The 18,734-nt window shown below is 33.1% G+C and overlaps 1 protein-coding gene across 2 annotated transcripts; it reads right to left on the bottom strand.

The window, feature by feature from the left end:
* Positions 1-7,351: 7,351 nt before the first annotated feature.
* Positions 7,352-18,507, bottom strand: LOC148282983 (uncharacterized). 2 transcript variants are annotated; one of them, XM_088224222.1, is made up of 4 exons: positions 18,117-18,507; positions 16,873-17,039; positions 13,090-13,181; positions 7,352-10,055 (listed from the first exon to the last, which is right to left on the bottom strand). In XM_088224222.1, exons 2-4 carry the CDS (start codon positions 16,904-16,906, stop codon positions 8,814-8,816), a joined length of 1,368 nt encoding a protein of 455 aa, XP_088080348.1. In that variant the 5' UTR covers positions 16,907-17,039; positions 18,117-18,507; the 3' UTR covers positions 7,352-8,813. The 2 variants fall into 2 exon arrangements, with proteins under 2 accessions (XP_088080348.1, XP_088080349.1); XM_088224223.1 differs by having other exon boundaries at positions 18,121-18,496.
* Between the last annotated feature and the right edge of the window lie 227 nt (positions 18,508-18,734).

Below are 18,734 nucleotides of genomic sequence, written 5' to 3'. Positions count from 1 at the left end.
TAGGTTTTCTGTATTAAAAATATAATATGCATACAATTTGTTTTTCTAAACGTGTTTAATAACGGATTACCTATGAAGATATATCTTTTTCGATGAAGATACTATCATACAAATATACACATTTCAATACAATGTAACATGGCAACATTTATACCAAGAAGGAGGGATTGTGATAGCCAATCAGAGTGATGGGTGGCCGCCATGTTGCCTGGAACCGAGTCCAGGAAAACGAACGTTGGTGGCCTTCACTTCCTTCTCCTTCCCGGATCGACGTAGTCGCATTGTACATTATTCTGTATCACCGCAGTATTAAGAATAAAACTATTGACATTACCTTGTTTTTGATTGCACTCAACACGACCACCTTTTACAACATATTGATTTCACTTTATATGCTGCGCGTTGGCCTACTATGTCTATATCTAGGTCTCAGGTTGGATTCCCGACATGGTTGACATGAAATATTAGTTTAAAAAGGTGTTTTTACACTAGAATATTTCATAGTCCCTGGGCATAAGACTGATCATCTTACCTTCATGAAACAAAAATGATCAAGATGCGCTGCGATTGGTATACCAATGCAGTGCCCTATGCACCATTAGGTGCAGAAAAGGAAAAATGAATGAGTATGCACCAATGAAGATAGCGTTTGTGATTGCGGCCCAGTTGGGTTTCTGAAGGACCCTTTTGCAAAAATAATTTAATAATATTATTATTATAACATTTAAATTTGAATTATTTGATCTTACTGATTTTTCATCTTCTTCCGGTGCCTTGTCGGGTCCCCCCGACATTGGCGATGACTGCAGCGAAAGTATTTCAGTCCTGCGCTACTTTTGTATTCTGCAGCCAGGACGACTGCTTATTGATGTACTCGCCGTAGTTATTCCTGAGAAAAGATGACCAGAGTGGTTTTCCGTCGCCTTCTCTGGTGGATTTTTCTGTCGGGGTTACTTTCGCTTAGCTGGTTGATTCTGGTTTGGAGGCGCCAGAAACTCGCCCTTCATCATCTTGTTATCTGCTGTGATTACACCGTTATGAGTGTGATCCCATTGCCCAGGGTTCACGACGTGGAAGCTAACGAGTTGGAGTAGTCAGAAGTGTTGCCAGTTACTGCAACTGGGCGTTTGCAGCATTTAATAGAATCATACCCTCTCACAAGATGTGACTCAATGCGACTCTGCTAACAGATCAAACCCTGATTGGTTTGATTTTTTATAAATACAGTATATACTTAATTTTATAATAAAAATACCTCGAAGATGACGCTAAAGCAATGAAATTGGTCATTGGCACTAACGCATAATAAATAGACTTATTTTTCCCATACAAGCTGTAGCTATGATAATGAGATGTATCTCAGATATCACATGGGCAGTAGCTGTTATCTCGCAGCCCTAAACGATGCAGATATTCCGTCATGCATCCATGCCCCGAGAGAGCCCGAAATAGTTCGTATGTAGGCGTTTCATACTTCCGAAATGTTTTGGCCTCGTCTGTGCTTCTCAAATGTTGCTTGATCCACTTATTGGCAGTTTCTTTTTCATATATTTTCCTCCACTCATTGGATTTGTCATTTGAAAGGGACCACCTTACATGGCTTATTGGTTAATATCGTCTATATCAAAACTATTAGGTAAACAATCTGCAAAACGGGGATTTCCAAAATCGATTGAATATTCTTGTACCCACCTCTTTTAATTGAAGACCTTCGCAGAAAAACAACAAATGTCCAAAATTTTATCAAACTGTTTTATTGCCTTAATATTACCTAGTGCCCACCGTCTTTTTGATACTTGATAATAAATAAGGTCAAAACAACCAATACCCACTAAATCACTAAATAAAAATATCGTGTTTGTGGAAAAACAACAAATATCCTTCACGATTTGTTTAAAAACATTAAATGTCCAATAGTTCTAAATTTTAAGTGTCGCTAGCTGTATTTCTCTTTTTAACCGTCATTTTTAGTGTGCAGTTTGAAAGTAAACGTTCAATTTAAGGTTATTTTGTATTAAAGCTGAATTGTTTTATTTAAAATGGATGTTTTGAGTGTGCAAGTATCTCCAGAACCTAAAAAGAGGGTTGTACAAAAGATGTATGAAATATTTTTGAAGGAACATTACATTCAAATTTGTTATGACACATATTATAGAATATTCACAACCAAATACAACTTGTTATTTGGAGCTCCTCGGAGCGATACATGCTCGTACTGCAATTCCGTCGCAAATAAACTAAAAGTGAATATATCAGATGATGAGATACATGCACTTGAAGTCAAGCACAAACTGCATTTATCAAAAGCTCAACAATTTACGAACACGAAAAAGAAGCTAAAGCAGTTAGCATCAACCAATTCAAACGTTACTGTAATTTTGTTTGATTTTATGCAAATTTTCCATTACCAAATACCACAACTAATGTAGTATTTTATTCCTGACAGTTGTGGTACTATGTAGTCGGAATCCACGATCCATCCAATCCACGAAATGACGTTCATGACACATATCATGAAGCCCAAGCCAAACGTGGACAAAATGATGTAATGTCACTATTGATGCATTATTTAAATAATTATTTACCCACAGGTACAAAAACTTTGTACATTTTGAGTGATGGGTGTGGCGGGCAGAACAAAAACTTTGTCATGATTTGGTTCTGGTACATCGTTGTACATGTTTTGAAAAAAATAAACATAGTGGTGCATATTATCCCTATCAGGGGTCATTCTTTTCTTCCCAATGACTCGGACTTCTATCTTTTTTCAAAGGCCCGGAAATCTTTTCAAGCTGATATACCAGATGATTGGGATAGTATTGTTTTGAATGCTAGAAAATTACCGAAGCCTTTCATATTAGTCAAGCCAGAATCATCGGATTTTTATAATATGAAAGATTCCTTAAAACAATTCTTTAAGCCGTCGTTTGGAAAAAACTTTGAGTTAAGAAAAATCAGAAAATACAAAATAGACAAAGATAGAGGGGGCGAAGTTCTTGCCAAGCAAAAGTATATGGGTCAATAGGACTCATTTTTAAACTGAAAAAAAAATCCCCGACAAATAACACTAAAGCCAGCATACACTGGCTTGGTACCTATAAAGGTCGCCAAAAAAAACAATTTGATAAAATTGACAAAATATTTACGAAATCCTGAAAATAAAATATTTTATGAAAATTTAATAAGTGATAATGATGTGCAAGACGACATTGAAGTGGATAGTGAAGGTGTTAGCGATTAGTTTTTAAATCTTTCGTTTTACAATTTTTCTTTTTTCCTTTTTTAATAATTTTGTTCTTTTAATAAATTTTCATCGTCCATATAATACAAATTAATGTTTTATTCCTCCTCAATACATATCACAAGTAAAATTTTAAAGCTCGATTAGATAAATTAAGCATTTTCCTCATTTTTTAACAAGATTAGTGCATTTTTAATCCACCAATTTGGTGGAAAAACAACAAATGTGCCCAATTTTTGGAAAAACAACAAATGTCACACCATTATTTTCTTATGTATTTTAAATTTGAAAAAAGATATTGACAAAAATTAAATGTTTTTTATGATTTCATTGTATTGCCAGTAGGCAATACAATGAAAACATCATGTATTTTACAATGTCAACGGCAAAGAAAATCATGTGTCATTAAAAATTGAGAGGTTTTATTGCTCTCCTGTAAAATTTTAAGTATGTGACATTTGTTGTTTTTCCGCCAAGGTCTTCAATTGTGAGGTTTTTTCCGTAACTTTCCATTATTACCCTCTAATTAAGTTTTTTTTTTCCTAACAATTTGTAAATCTAAAAATAGCCTATTAATTTGTAAATCAAACAATAATCCCATAACATCTCATGAGTCTCATCAGTTATAAAAATGCTTACAGTTATTTATTATTTATAATGCTTCACAATTATAAGTATAAAAACTTTAACAGCCCTGCTCTGATTCGAATATGAATCGCGCAACAGAGATCATTTAATTCTGATACTCTTTCTCGAACAAACAAAATCAAATCGGTTCAGTTTTGGGGTGCGGAAAACGGAACCTCCAATTGTCGTCAGGAAAAATTAGTCTGACGTGCAGTTCTCTTTTTCGCACAGCATCGGGGAGGAAAAACAACTGTTCAAATACCCGTTCATCAAAATTGTCTGCCATCGCGTATTCTCTAAACATGGAAAAAGCAAATATGAGAAGATATACTATTTTTTAAAAAAAAAAAAAGAAATATTTGCGTTCTAATAATTAACGCAAATATTTGATTTTAAGGGCCATTTTCAACAAGTTGTAAATAACTCACTATTAGAAAATGGGAACCAAGTTGGGGTAGAGCGGGATTCGAACCACGGATCTTTGATCCGTGAGTCCGAGACACTAGCCACGGGACCACAACCCGATTCAATATAGTTGTACCACTTCTATTTCACTACCCAAATTTACACATTTAAAGTTTATTCTAAGATATCACCCAAAATTGTATGCTCAAGAATTAAATTAGTAAGAAACGTCAAATGGTTCCCCCGCACAATCAGCTAATAGTGACTTGTACCTCTTGACCTAAATACCACAGAATTTGTCCCGATTTAAACTAGAATATTTTCTGAAAAGGTTGAATTAGCTAATAAAACAACTAAATATAGGAAAATATAAAATATATTTTAATCAATCTTCAAAAGGCAATCTATGTATATATGAATTCATCAAATATAACAGGAAATGCTCGTGTAAATCCCCCACTATTTAATATGGTTTAACATTGCTCTATTAATGGTCAACTTTCACAGTTTAAACATAACTGCACATTATCAGGTTCCATTTTCTGTTACATTATGTTACGGCTGTCAATAAGATTTATCCGACTAATGCTAGTGACCACTTAATGGCATTTCAATGTCCATTGGTTTCGAGACATACCAGAAAAAGTGATGGGTATATGTACACACTCTTTCGCCATCACACTACCCGAATAGTATTTGCAAAAATGTAGCGAGTGCCCTGAATAAGAGACGGGTACGTCGCAAAACCGGTAGACAATAAAATATTGGTATTTATTTAGTAACATTAGTGAATGTTTTACCACACAGTTGATACCTGCATACTTCAAACATAAATAGTAAAAAATAATGAACTTTTTACTGTACATTTAAAGTGCTTTTTAGTTACTGGGTTTTTATTTCTGTACCTCAGAGGCAGACAGATGCAAATACAAACGTCAAATGCTAGAAAAGGGCCTGAAGAATCGACTTTCTTTAAGTGATTTCTAATCGTTTATAGCATCAATTTGTATTTTCAGTATCTTGATACATTGGTTCTTTCATTACAAGACTTACGTTTCTTCAAAATCAATGGACATGATCAAAAACTGGATACGAAATGTCATTTCATAAAATTTTGGATTTGCATCCGTCTGCCTCTGAGGTACAGATTTTATTGTGTACAAATGCGTTTTTTAGTTAATCCATAAATTAATTTTATTTTACAATTTCCAAATTAAATGTATACAGAAAGCATGGATGAAAACAAAACAGATTTGAAATCTTCATATTTAAGGCCCCATTTTTGTTTTATGGAAACACACTCGCTACAGATCATTTTCAAATAATTGATAAAAATAATAAAATCTTTTTCTACATGAATTGTGTAATAAACAGGGTGTTCTTTAAACCCTGTCACATCCGAAACCACGATGATCAGTATGGGCAAGAAGACATATTAGCATATTTAAAAAATATTTAGAACGAAGAAATTTTTTAAAAATAAAATATTAAAACAAAACAAATGGTTGCTTACTTCTGCAGGGGAAAAGCGAGGGGGGCACATCCATGCAGTTGACAGTGTATCAGGCTCCCCCCTTCCCCATTCCTCGTTTCACCCCTACTCCTGTAGGGGAAGCAACCATTGGTTTTTTATTTATCTTTTATTTTTTAAGATTTTAGTCGTTCTAATTTTTATGTGCTAATATGTCTTTTTGCTCATTCTGATCACCGTGGTTTTGGATGTGACAGGGTTTAAAGAACACCCTGTAGAATTAAGTTATTTTTCGGTCAGGTCCAAGAAGGTTCTATAACAAACTGAACTATTGTAAATGAGTATTAATATTATCTTATGAGTACATATTTAATTTTATTATTAATATGAATCGAAACCTTTTTCATAGGAATAAATGTAAATTCAACATAGTGGTAAACTGAGAAAATTGATCATTCAAATTTACACAACGAATACTAAATTAAGAATAAATTTATAGAACACAATACAATATTCAGTTAAAAGTAAATATTGTTTACAAGCATTGTTTTGTGAAAACACATCCAAGATCATTTTTTTAATTCTCAACATCTGAATATACGAGGTTTATGAAAAAAATATACAGAATATTTGAAAATTGAATTAATACATAATTAGGAAGTTCAGTGGGTTTTTAAATATTTTTTTCATTTGTTAATAGACTTCAAAGTACAAATTAAAAAAATATATATATGTAGCGTATTATCAGCGTTATGATTTTTTTTAAGGTTTTGAAATTATTGGCGAGTTCTGCCGATTGGTGAAATGACTTCCCATAAACCGGAAATCTATCACAACACTATCATTGGTCGATTCAGAAGAACTAGTGACGTCATTTAAAGTAAATAGTTTTATTTTATATAGTTTTTTTTCATACTATTTTAAGAAACTTTGCCATAAATTTAATGCTCTAATTTTTACCACATTTTTTACATACAATTTCCCGTAGCACCGAACTTCCTCATTGTTTAATAAGAGCCCATTTTTATTTATCTGTTAATTTTCAGCCATTTTTGACGTGTAGTTGGTTTTGACAAACTAGAGGTGTAAGTTTTGGTGATTGGCAAATTTTTAACATTTTTCCAGAGTGAAAATGAGATGATTTTTTTAGTCTCCGAGTTGATAAATTATATCCATCATCTTTTCACATATTTTTAATTATATAATTGGCGAGCAGAATGGCGACACTTTTGGTTTATTTTTTTAAAAATAAAGATTTATTTATTTATTGACTGCCCCCTGTATGAGATGTATCAATTAAATCCCAACACAATTTTACGGGGTCACAACTGGAAGCTCTATCGTCCCCAATTCTACCTCAATCCCAAGAAAAACTTCCTTTCTACCAGGGTAGTTGCAGACTGGAATAAATGACCAAGTCTAGTTGTCCATTCCATTTTGGTTAATCAGTTCAAAAACTGTTTGGATGTTTTTTTTAAGGAAGAACGCATACAAAAAGCAGTACACAAGCTATAGGCACATCGGCAAAGACTGCCTGCCTATAACAAATAATAATAATAATAAAAGGGTGAGTGTGTATTCAAAATTCAATTAAAAATTAAGTCATATTTGAGATAGAGAGATTTTAATAAAAGCAATAGTTATTTAATTTTTCCTAGATTTTGGCTCGCTGCGCTAACCTATTACATGTATTAAAGAATAAACAAAGATGTTTTTCGAATTTTCACAAATTCAGCATATTTTTTTTTTTAATCTCGTACATAACAAAATAATTGTAATATTTTATAGATCTGCCGATGAATAATAAATCTGAACACTTGTGTGGTACATAGAAGAAGTTATTTACTATTAATTTTATTCAATTATTTCACAAAGTAAACGTTAAAACAATAAACGACCATTTATAATAAATATTTAAAAACCACAATAATTTAATAACACAGATATACTTACTGGGGTACCTTACGAACAAACCTATGCACAGAAAGTGCATAGTTAATATATATTTACATAGTCACAGAGCTATAAGAGTTACCCTTCGATTGGCATCTAAGGTAAGTCTTTAAGAATTGAGTGTCTCAGTCAAGTGTTTAAAGGAAAATTTCAGTTACAGCATAATTCATAGTAAAAATACTATGTGAAATTACACATTTTCTCCGAAAAGTTAGTTAACATGTGGTCTGCACTGTCACATTTTCAGAATGACTTGTTCCTTAACTCAGGTAACAAAACGGTTTAATGATATAAAACTATTGATTATATAACTTAGTATTAATTATAGGGAGATTAAAAAAAAATCAGAATTAATCTTAAGAAAAAAAACTTAAAATGTAAAGTAAAACATCAATTAACAGATAAAGCTTGAGTAGATAATAATAGCATGTCTGTAAAATAAGAATGGTTAAATGTAAAATACATTAAATAGAAGAGTTTATGCGTGCATCTTGCGCTGTAGAGGAAGGTTCAACATATTGTAGATTGCAAATTTGAATCAGTTACGCTGTTTAGGCAAGAATACCGATTGCCTTGAATACACTCTACAGACATTACCTCGATGGATTTCTAATTTTGGGTTTACGTAAAAACACAAAAATATTTCACCCAAATTCGAAATTTGGCCCATTTCAAAGAAAGTTCACTGAAGCCGTGGATGATGACACCGAATACCATCTGGATGTCTGTTGAGCAACTTGGGGAGCACGCATCGAAGTCTACGGAACAGGAAAGGAAACGTGGATTTTATCTTTAATTTGATATATATGGATCATCTCTTTACAATACTTTGTTGCATAGCTACAACCATTTAAAACCCCAAAATTACTTTACAGACACACTGTACATATTATTGAAAATATAGTTTTATAAAAAACTATATTTTTTTTACAATTACTTATCCCTTTAACACTTACGAATGAATATGTTAGATGTTTTTTGCAAGTTTATTTCGAAGAAAGTAAACGATGTATGTATTTGATTTTGTAAAACTTAAAATTGATGAAGTTATAAAATATTAGGAAATAAGTAGTTGAATAAATGAAGGAGATCGTAACGGAAATTCTCTTTTGTAAATCATTTTTTCAATTTCAGTTGTTTTTCAATGTTATCCCACAAAGTGTTAGAAGTCGAGGAAATTTTGTTATTCGATTCCATAAAGTTGGAATAGTTTTGCGATTCTGCCTTAGCGATTTTCGCTTTCGTCTGATTGGCCTTGAGATTATTATAAATTTCCTGTACAGAGAGACTTTTGGTCGCATTTTTAGCCCCCTGCGTTCCGTCTAATTGAGTTTTCTTGTTCGTTACGGGCGACGTCTGAGATTCTTGTCTCGATGATCTCCAGTTAGAATGACTCGGGGATGCTTTTGTTTCTACATTTACAACTCTCTCGTCTTTTTTAGTAATTTTAAATTGGAAGGCATCATTTCCAAGTTTCACGGGAATCGGTTTGGGCAATGGCGGAGAATTCTTTTTATTTTTAGCCTTATTTTCTTGGGACAGCCAATCTAATACTTTGTTCTTTGCGCTTATGCTAATTACTCTACCGGACTGACTTGAACTAGAATTACTGGCGTCAGAACTCAGTTTGTCAGCTGATTTGCTATGAGACACATTTTGAGGAATGTCTTTCGACAATGAATCGTTGCTTTCATCGGAAGATTCGTCAGTCACATCTTGTGATTCGACTATTTCAGTCTCCGGTTTGGTCACCTCAGCCACTAAATCCTTTGATGGTGCATTTTCCTTATTCGGCTTATGAGCACCGAATGCAGATAAAAAATGGTCATTAACTTGTATATTTTCAAGAGGCTTCTGAGGTTCTCCGAGAGAGAATCGTTCGAACATGCTTTGCATTACGCAATTTCTTTTTATTTTTCTATTTAATGCGGGAGACGATAAATGCGCAAACGCTTGTTTTGTCGGTTCAACAGTGGAGGGAGATTTTTTCCGAATCCTATTAGAAATCGGGGAAGGAGGGTCAGAGATAGATTCCATATAGTGATGAGAATTACTTGCGTTATCTACATTACTCGCTCGCGCATGTCTGTTTAGATCAGCAGACTGCGAGGATACATTTTCACAGGATGATATACACGGAATGATTTGGTTCTGCGATACAGTCTTATTATTGTTTGTATGAGGAACGAATTCCGGTGATTCTGGATTAAGTTTTAAATGTGGATTTTCATCACTCATGGTAACGTTCGCCGAACTCTGGACACTTTGCGCACTACTACTTTCAGCTCCTTTATCCAATAAGAGACCTTGATATCCAAATGCTTCTTCTATTTTATCATTGGAGTAATTCGGCGCCGCCTAGAAAGAGAAACATACAATATTTAAAGAAAACACTTGGATTTTAAATAATATTACATAATGGCAATAATAACTAAAATGTCATCATCACGCTCTCTTATCCGCACCCAATCGTGCGTAGAGCAATGCGTTGGTGCCTCAAATGCAGCGTATCTCCATCATTTGTTACATAAAGGTCCGAAATGTTGCAGTGAAAAAGTACAAATATTTCATTTTGACTTTGCCGAGAATCCTGAACCTCAAGCATGGTACGCAAACGTGCTTACAACTAGACCGTGAGGCGGACAACAAATAAAATTCAGAAAATTTCTCTACCTGCACCAAATGTTGTTGGTTGGAAGAAATTGCCATTTGGCAATAAGCCCGCCAATGTACAAATAACATTATGTACAAAAAGTTAAATAAATAAATAAATAAATAAAAAAAATTTTTTACGATTAAAAAAAAATAAATTATTACCTCATGATGTATTATAAAAAAAATTAGATAAAAAACTGATTTAAGAGTGCTAAGGCCAGGTTCCCATTATGCCGGACCAGCGGATTTGCCGGACCCGTAAAAATACCGGAAGAGCTAGTGGCTGTACAATTTATATGAAGCTATTCACATTATGCCGGATCCACAACAAGTGAACAAGTTTGCTTCGGTATCTGTCTAATAATATGTTTCAGACAAATTTCTTTTTTGATAGCTTCTTTGCTACCGTGTAATATTTAAACAATATTCAAACATAAATTATATAAATGCTCAAATGATATTCAAACTTAAAATTTCATATCAAGAATCATATTTCTGAACTCAATGCATATTACCCATACATATCTTTGCTTAGCATGAAGAATTTGATATTAGAACACATTTGGATTGGATAAATGTGCTGAGTTTATGCTTACATTCATTAATATTTCTACTCAGCATTAAACACATCAAATAGTCAATATCTTCGGTGAAAATTAAAGAAAAAGACAAAGAAAATTACGCACTTAGTTTATTGCAACTCAAGACAGTGATTTAAAATGTTTTCTTGGACATAATGGGTTCGAACCGTCAGTAGGGTTGCAGTGAGTCACATGTCGCTGTTGGGTGTGATTTTACAAAATGCTGCAAACGCCCCACTTGCATTCCACCGGCAACACTACTGACTAGTCCAACTAGTTAGCGTCCACGTGGCAAATCCTTGGCAATGGGATCACACTCGTAACGGTGCACAGCAAATAACGAGAGGATGAAAGGAGAGTTTCTGGCGCCAACAAACCAGAACCAACCAGCTAAGGGCAGTGTTTCCCACGGTGGGGCATAACGCCTCAGAGGTGGGGCACCACGCTTCAGAGATGAGACACGTCGGCATTCCACATATAAAGGGGAATACTCATCGGTCATACTGAAAAAATGCTAAGGGAAGGTAACCACAACAGAAAAATCCACCAGAGAAGGCAACGATCTCGAGCAAATGCTTCTCTTTTTCGAATTATGTAGCAAACATTTTTGCAAAATTAATTTATAGTTAGGACCCAAAACTACTGCAGTCGATTCCAGTATAAGTGTACTCCTTTCATCTAATAACAGCATTCATTTTTGCAGTGATTCAAGAAAAAATATATAAAATAGATATATATATATATAAATATTGATATTTTTAAATATACAGATGGGAAGTATTACAAAAACCTAAAATAGTGTATATTTGTCACTATAAAAATAGTTTTATTTTATATAGAGCTACTTTAGGTGGGTCAGCTATTGGGTAATTAGTAAAAAGTTTGTACAAATACTGCTTTTCTGCTATTTTGAAAAACCTGATTTTAAGCGCCATTTTTACGAAATCCGCATGACTGGTCGTCGTTTAAGGTTACATACTTAAGGTCTTACTAAGAACCCTATGCGCGTTGATCTTGTTAAGTTTTAAAACATCATAATCAAAGCATAAGCATAAAACAAAGCAACTAGTATTACTTATATCTTCAAATAGTAAAAATTAGTATGCCATATTTGTTTTTCACCAAAAATGACCGTAAAATATGGTATTTTACCACAACCTTGTAAAATTACCGAGGTAATTTTATCGCCTTACATTTCTAATCTAGAACCCTGAATTTCTTAAACAGTTAGATGGTGAGAAAAGTGGACGGTTTTTTATATAACATTTATAATTAATTTTTGTAATTTTTCAACTGGTAAAATATTTGTTTTAAAGGCAACACCCCATTCGATTATTCCATCCTGCGATACGGATTGGGCTAATGCAGAGGTCGGCAAACTGCGGCTCACGAGCCACATGCGCCTCTTTAGCCACTTGACTATGGCTCACACAGCGCAAGTTTCACCTTCATTAGATTTATTTCATCTACCGGTTCTGAAGAAGAACTTTGAGGATTATTGCCACTGAAAGTTCCAACACGTGGCGAGAATATTGCAAATGCTGTCATTAAATGCATGGAAAAAATAATATTAAACATGATAAAATAGTTTCAACATTGCAGATAGGGCAAAAGGTTTTTTTTTTAATATTTTGAAAAATTAATCACGCGATACTTCTTTACCATTGCAGACATTTCCGGAAGCAATGTTTTAATGATCAATATTGTCATCACAATTTTAGCTAAAGCTTTTTATCATCGCCAATTTAAAGAATTTCTAATTAAAATAGAGAGCGTATACGAATATTTTCTGCTGCTTATGCACGTACTTTATTGTTAAGGTACGTTGTGATCAGAAGAAACAGTTTAAAACATTAATGAATTTGGCTCTCAAAGGAAATCGTAATTGTTTAACTGCTGATCTTTGGCTCTTTTGACTAATGAGTTTACTGACCACTGGGCTAATGCAAAGTAAATTGATTTTAATATTTAGATTTTTAATCTAATAAATACATACATGATTTTTTTCATTCTATTTGCCAAATAATTTATTTGCCCCTTCCATTGTATATTTTTATCAATTATATGGAATATAGAATTAAAACTAAGCTTCTTGTTTACTCTGTGCAATCTTTATAATATATGATATTACTATTTCAACATTTCTTTATACTTACACATCTTAACATCGAAGTTATAAAATCTAAATTTGGTTTAGTAAAGCTTTCATCTTCTCCTGTTAGATCCACACCATAGGGTAAGTAATCATCTAAAAAATAAAATAATATCAAATAAAACAACAAATATAATAATTGTGTCGAAGACAAATAATCTTTAAAAAATCTGCTTAAAATAAACAAAACAATAACAGTATGCATATACAAATTAAAGAAATTTTTGCTGTGGTATTAAGTTGGAGGAGGAAGTCAAAACCTTCCCGACCACCACAACCTGGAAGTGTGAGAGACGTGGCCGACTGTGCTGGTCCCGTACGGGACTACACAGTCACCGGAAAAGCTGTTTCCCAGTCTTTAAATTGAGTGATAAATCGCCACTGTCTTCCAAGACGAACGGTTGCCATAGATTAGAATTCTGCTGGCACAATTACACTTTTATCAGGGGTGAGGTCTTTCTCAGGCTGTCAATCTGGCACTGCATCACAAGTGCAAAATAATAGGAAATAACACATAAATATTGCAAAATAATAGGAACAATGTAATTTGAAAAAACAAAAAAAAGGGATGTCCAATGACACACCGCGCCTTAACGTAACACATACACCGACGGACATCGCGGAAAGTGCAGATGAAAATGCATCCGGGAGTTGAATTGCAGCAAAGCAAAAGGTGTAGCAAAGCACGTTTTCCTTTTTACAACTGTTTTTGTGATATTTTCGATTTTCCCAGGTGTCATTTTCGTTGCGGTTGTAGCAGCTGATTTGATTTACTTTTACAATTGTGCACTGATGGTGAAAGGAGAATATAAAGCAGTGAATATGAATTCTGAAAATCCAATCCAATCATCATCCAAGAACAAAAACATTATTTAAAAAAAAAATTTTTTGAGTACACAATTTTTTTAATGTTTGCACTAACTTTGTGGTTATTCATTATGATAAAATAAGTATAAAACAGCTTTGTTTTTGACCACTTATTTTTTTTGTTTTCTTTCTACTGACCGGTTAGATACCCGTGGGTAATTAAAATAATATAAAAGATCATTAACTTTTTAGTTGATTCTCTTTTATTTAAAACTGTCTAATCATGCAAATATATAACCATATTTTAACTCTTAAAAGACTGTGCTTAAAAAATCCCTCTGGCAACAGTGCTGTAATGTCGTGCTACATTAAGAAAAATACCACATATTTTGAAATACAGGTACTTAAAAACAACAATTTAACACATACATAACACTGTTCAATAGTCAACGTTACTGTGAAATACGACTTTGTTATTTATAAAAATAAAAGAGTTATGTCAAGTAAAGACTCATGCGACATCATAACGCAAGGTTTGAATTATAGATCTTGGTTCAAAAACCTTTTTGCAGTTGGTATATTAGCTAATTTGTAAGAACATTGATTACAATCAAACCTGAAGGTAGTGGGTCTTGAGACATAATGTTAAACACAAACAATTAATAATTATTTATAAGCAACGACATTAAACTTAACTGTTTAAATCAAATTACATTTGGGCAGAGATAAAAATAGTTTGGTTAGTACTAAAAAATATGTATTATTGTTGCAACCCTAAATAAAACTAATGAGTAAGTACCTACCGAAAAAATGATTTAAAAAGTACCTACCTTAACAGAAATATATAGTATTGAACAAAAATAGTTCAAAATTGGTATTGCTATATATCTCATATAATTTTATTAAAATTTGCAGTTGATGTCATAAGTTTTTCGAGTTTGTGGAATAAACTTTAACCAAATTTTCCGGACGCAAACAAATTTTTCTTATTTTATACATATTTAATAACGCCTAAAGGGTATAACAAAATTATATACGTTAACATATTACAACAGAGATGGAGAACACCTTAGGCAAGGGAATACGTAAGTCTAGGCATTTACATTTTTCTCGTCAAAAAACATTTGGACAAACTCAAAATATGGTCAAATATAAATGAAAATAAAAATTAAGTAAAATGGATTGTATAAAAGAAATAATATATTATTTGCATATATATACCTAAAATACATAGGAAAGGTAAAAAACAGCATCGTATGCGTCTATAAGAATTTAATAGTGGCAGTTACACATGGCGTATTCGCTGTATTGCCTTTACGCAAATAGAGCACGCCTCATCCACTGTATTGGATTTAGAAATATACACGGTATTGCTTGCTTCTTTAGTGGGGATGATTCATTCGCGGTATTGAATTTAATTAAATGCAAGCAAAACGTGAATGTTTAAACATAGTTACAGTATGTAAAGTAGCCATTTAAACCAGTCAATGACAGATCGTAACTCCTATAAATGCTTAGACTTCCATATTCCTTTTTCAAAAATGTTTTCCCATTTGTTGCAACAAATTTAAAACTAGTAATTTAATTCAACTTTTAACTTAAAATACTTAAACATGAATAAGAATCATCGATAAATTATTGTGAATACACTTATAAAACTTCTGCACAGCGTAAATAGTAAGTTGGCAGACGTAAATACATCAAATACTGATTTTCGTCAAAAATGCGACTTATAATTCCGCATCCAGCCGACGAATTCATAGTAATGCAGGGTTTTTCAAAATAAAACTCAATTTCCAAATATATTCCCCAAAGTTTGCAAATGAACTACAGAGCAATAATTGAAAGAGGAGTTCTGAATATAATATCCCTAATTAATTAACTAATAATAACAACTCCCCAGGGAGAAAATCCAGCCAGTCTGCAAGCATTTGGACATACTCAAAACATTGTTGAAATAACTACCTCGTAAATAAAGTATAAAAATTGGGAAATTGTTTTCAGGCATTGCCTAGTAGGCGAATTGGTTCAGCTGGATGAATCTCACCCACATGATAAAGGTTTCAGCTCTTTTACTTCACAAAAGTCAACAGATGGAAGAGTTGAGGAAATGTGAATGTTCAAACATAGGCAGGATGGTGAATGTTACACAGTGTGTAGAGTGGCCACTTAAACCAGCCAATGGCAGGTCATGAGCCCTGTAAATGCCTAGACTCCCATATTCCCTTCTCAAAAATGTTTTCTCTCTGTTGCAACAAATTTAAATAATATCCCTATTTTAATTTTGAATGTACTAGAAAGTGCATTTATGGATATCATTGAAAGTCCCTCGGATCCGTTCAAGAGGTCTTTTATAAGATCCGTACATTGAAAACAAAATCTTTTATACCTAAATGAACGTATACTTAAATAAAATAAATAAAAACAACTTTGTTTTTAATCATATACCTTGATAATGAATAGAGCTTGTGTAGCGTTGAAACTAATCGGTAGAAAGAAAACAAAAAAATAAGTGGTCAAAAACAAAGCTGTTTCATAATTATTTTATCATAATGAGTAACCACAAAGTTAGTGCTTTAAACATATTTTTTTTTTATAAGAGAATGTTTTTGTTCTAAAAAAATTGGATTTTCAGAATTCATATTTACTGCTTTTAATTCTCCTTTCACCATCAGTGCACACAGCCTCTATAAAAAAAATGTATGACACCATCACTCTAGTTTTCCCAATTGTGACGGTGATAGGGTATGTTAGTAGACCAGCAGAGCCAAGTCTGATCGGGTAAACCCGAAGCGTTGCCACCCCTCCACAGGCCACTTTATACCAGATTATACAGAGCAACTGTTTATGCACAAAAGGGCGTGGGCTTCTTTGGATACGGGCTTTTTTGGGTGTGGACTTCTTCGGATGCAGGTGCAGTAAACGCGTCAAATGTTCAGTAAGTAATTATTGTAAAATAAAATTAAAATATTTATATTACCGTCAATAGGAATAGGTGAAGGAATTTTCTCCATGTTAGAAGTTTAATATCTTTCAAGATTTTTCCGTCATGTCGTATATTGAAGTCACATAGTTCGTCCAGGTCCGACAGAACATTTCGTTTATTTTTCCATGGAATCGCCATCTTCTCGATTGGTTTTAAACTTTCTAAGAACATAAAAAACAATTCAAGATAATTTTGAAAATTCAGGTAGCCCGTCACTGAAATCTTACAAATTATTTTATAGATTAGGGATCGAAGTACTGTGTTTAAACATGAAATCAAGTCTTCTATAAAAAAAGAAGGCATTCATAATATCGCCTTTCCATAGTAGCAGGCAGGATGGATTGCACGGCGTTTTTACATAAACATTTTGCTTTATGTACTTTTATAAATTTAATACGTTCGCCGTTACTGTCATATCTGAAAAAAAAAATTGTTTTCTTTTTTGTAATAGATATTCGATAGCATTACATATTTACTAAACCGACTAGTCATTTCTGCTTCTCGAATATATGATATTCTCTTGTAAAAAAATTAAAGAAATCAGATCGGCAAAGCATAAAACAGTAATCTAATGTAAAATTTGCAATTCAGCAACTATCATATGAATTTTAGCTTTAGCAGGATAGTAGTCATCAAAATTGTGTCTATCATTTAGGAAATGACGGCTATAGCCGTCAGTCTTAAATAGATCGGTAGAGAAAAGACGGATATAGCCTACGTGAAACTGGAGTAATTATATGATAAGAGATATTGTGTACCTATAAAAAAACAGCCAGGAACATAGGTGTCCCAGTATATTAGTATATTTACTTTAAACCATCAACTACGGTCCCGTTAGAAGTTAAATATTCCAAAAAAATAAGAAAGTTATGATATATATGTCCATATGAGAAGATCCTACGAGAAGAACGTGTTAATCAACAATGAATTCCATTTACATGGAAGTTTACATTTTTGAACAGCTATCTTATGTTCGTAATTTAACTGAACATTCACAGAGATCGCAATTCGATAAATTTCAGTGTCTATTTTCATTACGTTTTCTCAACTCCATACTCTACTTCTATATATTGTCATTAGAGTTGGTTAGTGCAGAGTTCTAGTGAACTCCATTGTGCACTTCATTGTAAATCTCTTACATGCACCCATTTTTGGTTTTGGTTTTTAACATTCATAATCAGATCATTCCCCGAGTATCTCATCATTATCCAAATTTAATAAATAATAAAATATTGTACCTACTAACTCGCGAAAACGACGCGATGTGCGAAATTTAAATCACAGATAACGAAACTGCAGTTTTAAGGTCTCATAAAATAATTAAGTGAGGAAAACCGTTAAACAATAAACTGTAAAAGGGCCATTTAGGCATTTTTTTCTTTATCCGTCGAATCGGGTAACGAAGGCCAAAATTGTTTGCATTTAGCACAACACACAAAAAACAAGCTACACACGATAATATACACGTGATTAAAAATTATAATATAGTAACAAGCAAACACTAAATAGCAGCAAGTAAAAAAATTCAGTCTATATCTATTGTGGTCAAAACTTAAAACAAGACGTCAAGTGATTCAAAGTGATTCAAGTCAGAGCCAGTCAGAGAAGTTACAGTTCTACATTGTCTCTGGTCAGAGCAGTGTTGCCAACTCGTCACGAGCAAATATCGCTAAACGGAGGTTCAAAAGTCGCTAGATCTTGAGATGTATGACGAAGGGTGGTGGTTGCAAAGGATGAGGGGGGTAGTTGTCGATGATGGGGAGGGGGTGATGGGAGGGGGGCAAGGATTTTTGGCGGCAGTTTGCACGATTACCTTTAAGTATAATTGATACTTTTTAATAATTAAAATATGAAAA

This window comes from Micrasema longulum, unplaced genomic scaffold (genome assembly GCF_059751315.1).
Source record: "Micrasema longulum isolate JH-2025_06_02 unplaced genomic scaffold, ASM5975131v1 h1tg000273l, whole genome shotgun sequence".
Lineage (NCBI taxonomy): Eukaryota > Metazoa > Arthropoda > Insecta > Trichoptera > Brachycentridae > Micrasema > Micrasema longulum.
Note: the sequence above shows the minus strand (reverse complement) of the source record. Positions and strands in the feature narration are given on the sequence as shown.

What these genes read in the sequence shown, in the direction of transcription:
- LOC148282983 (XM_088224222.1), bottom strand. Translation starts at nt 16,906, where the DNA reads ATGGAGAAAATTCCTTCACCTATTCCTATTGACG. An exon ending in TTCACCTATTCCTATTGACG is followed by an intron (nt 13,182 to 16,872) that starts GTAATATAAATA and finishes TTTATTTTTTAG; the next exon opens with ATGATTACTTACCCTATGGT. An exon ending in TAACTTCGATGTTAAGATGT is followed by an intron (nt 10,056 to 13,089) that starts GTAAGTATAAAG and finishes TTCTCTTTCTAG; the next exon opens with GCGGCGCCGAATTACTCCAA.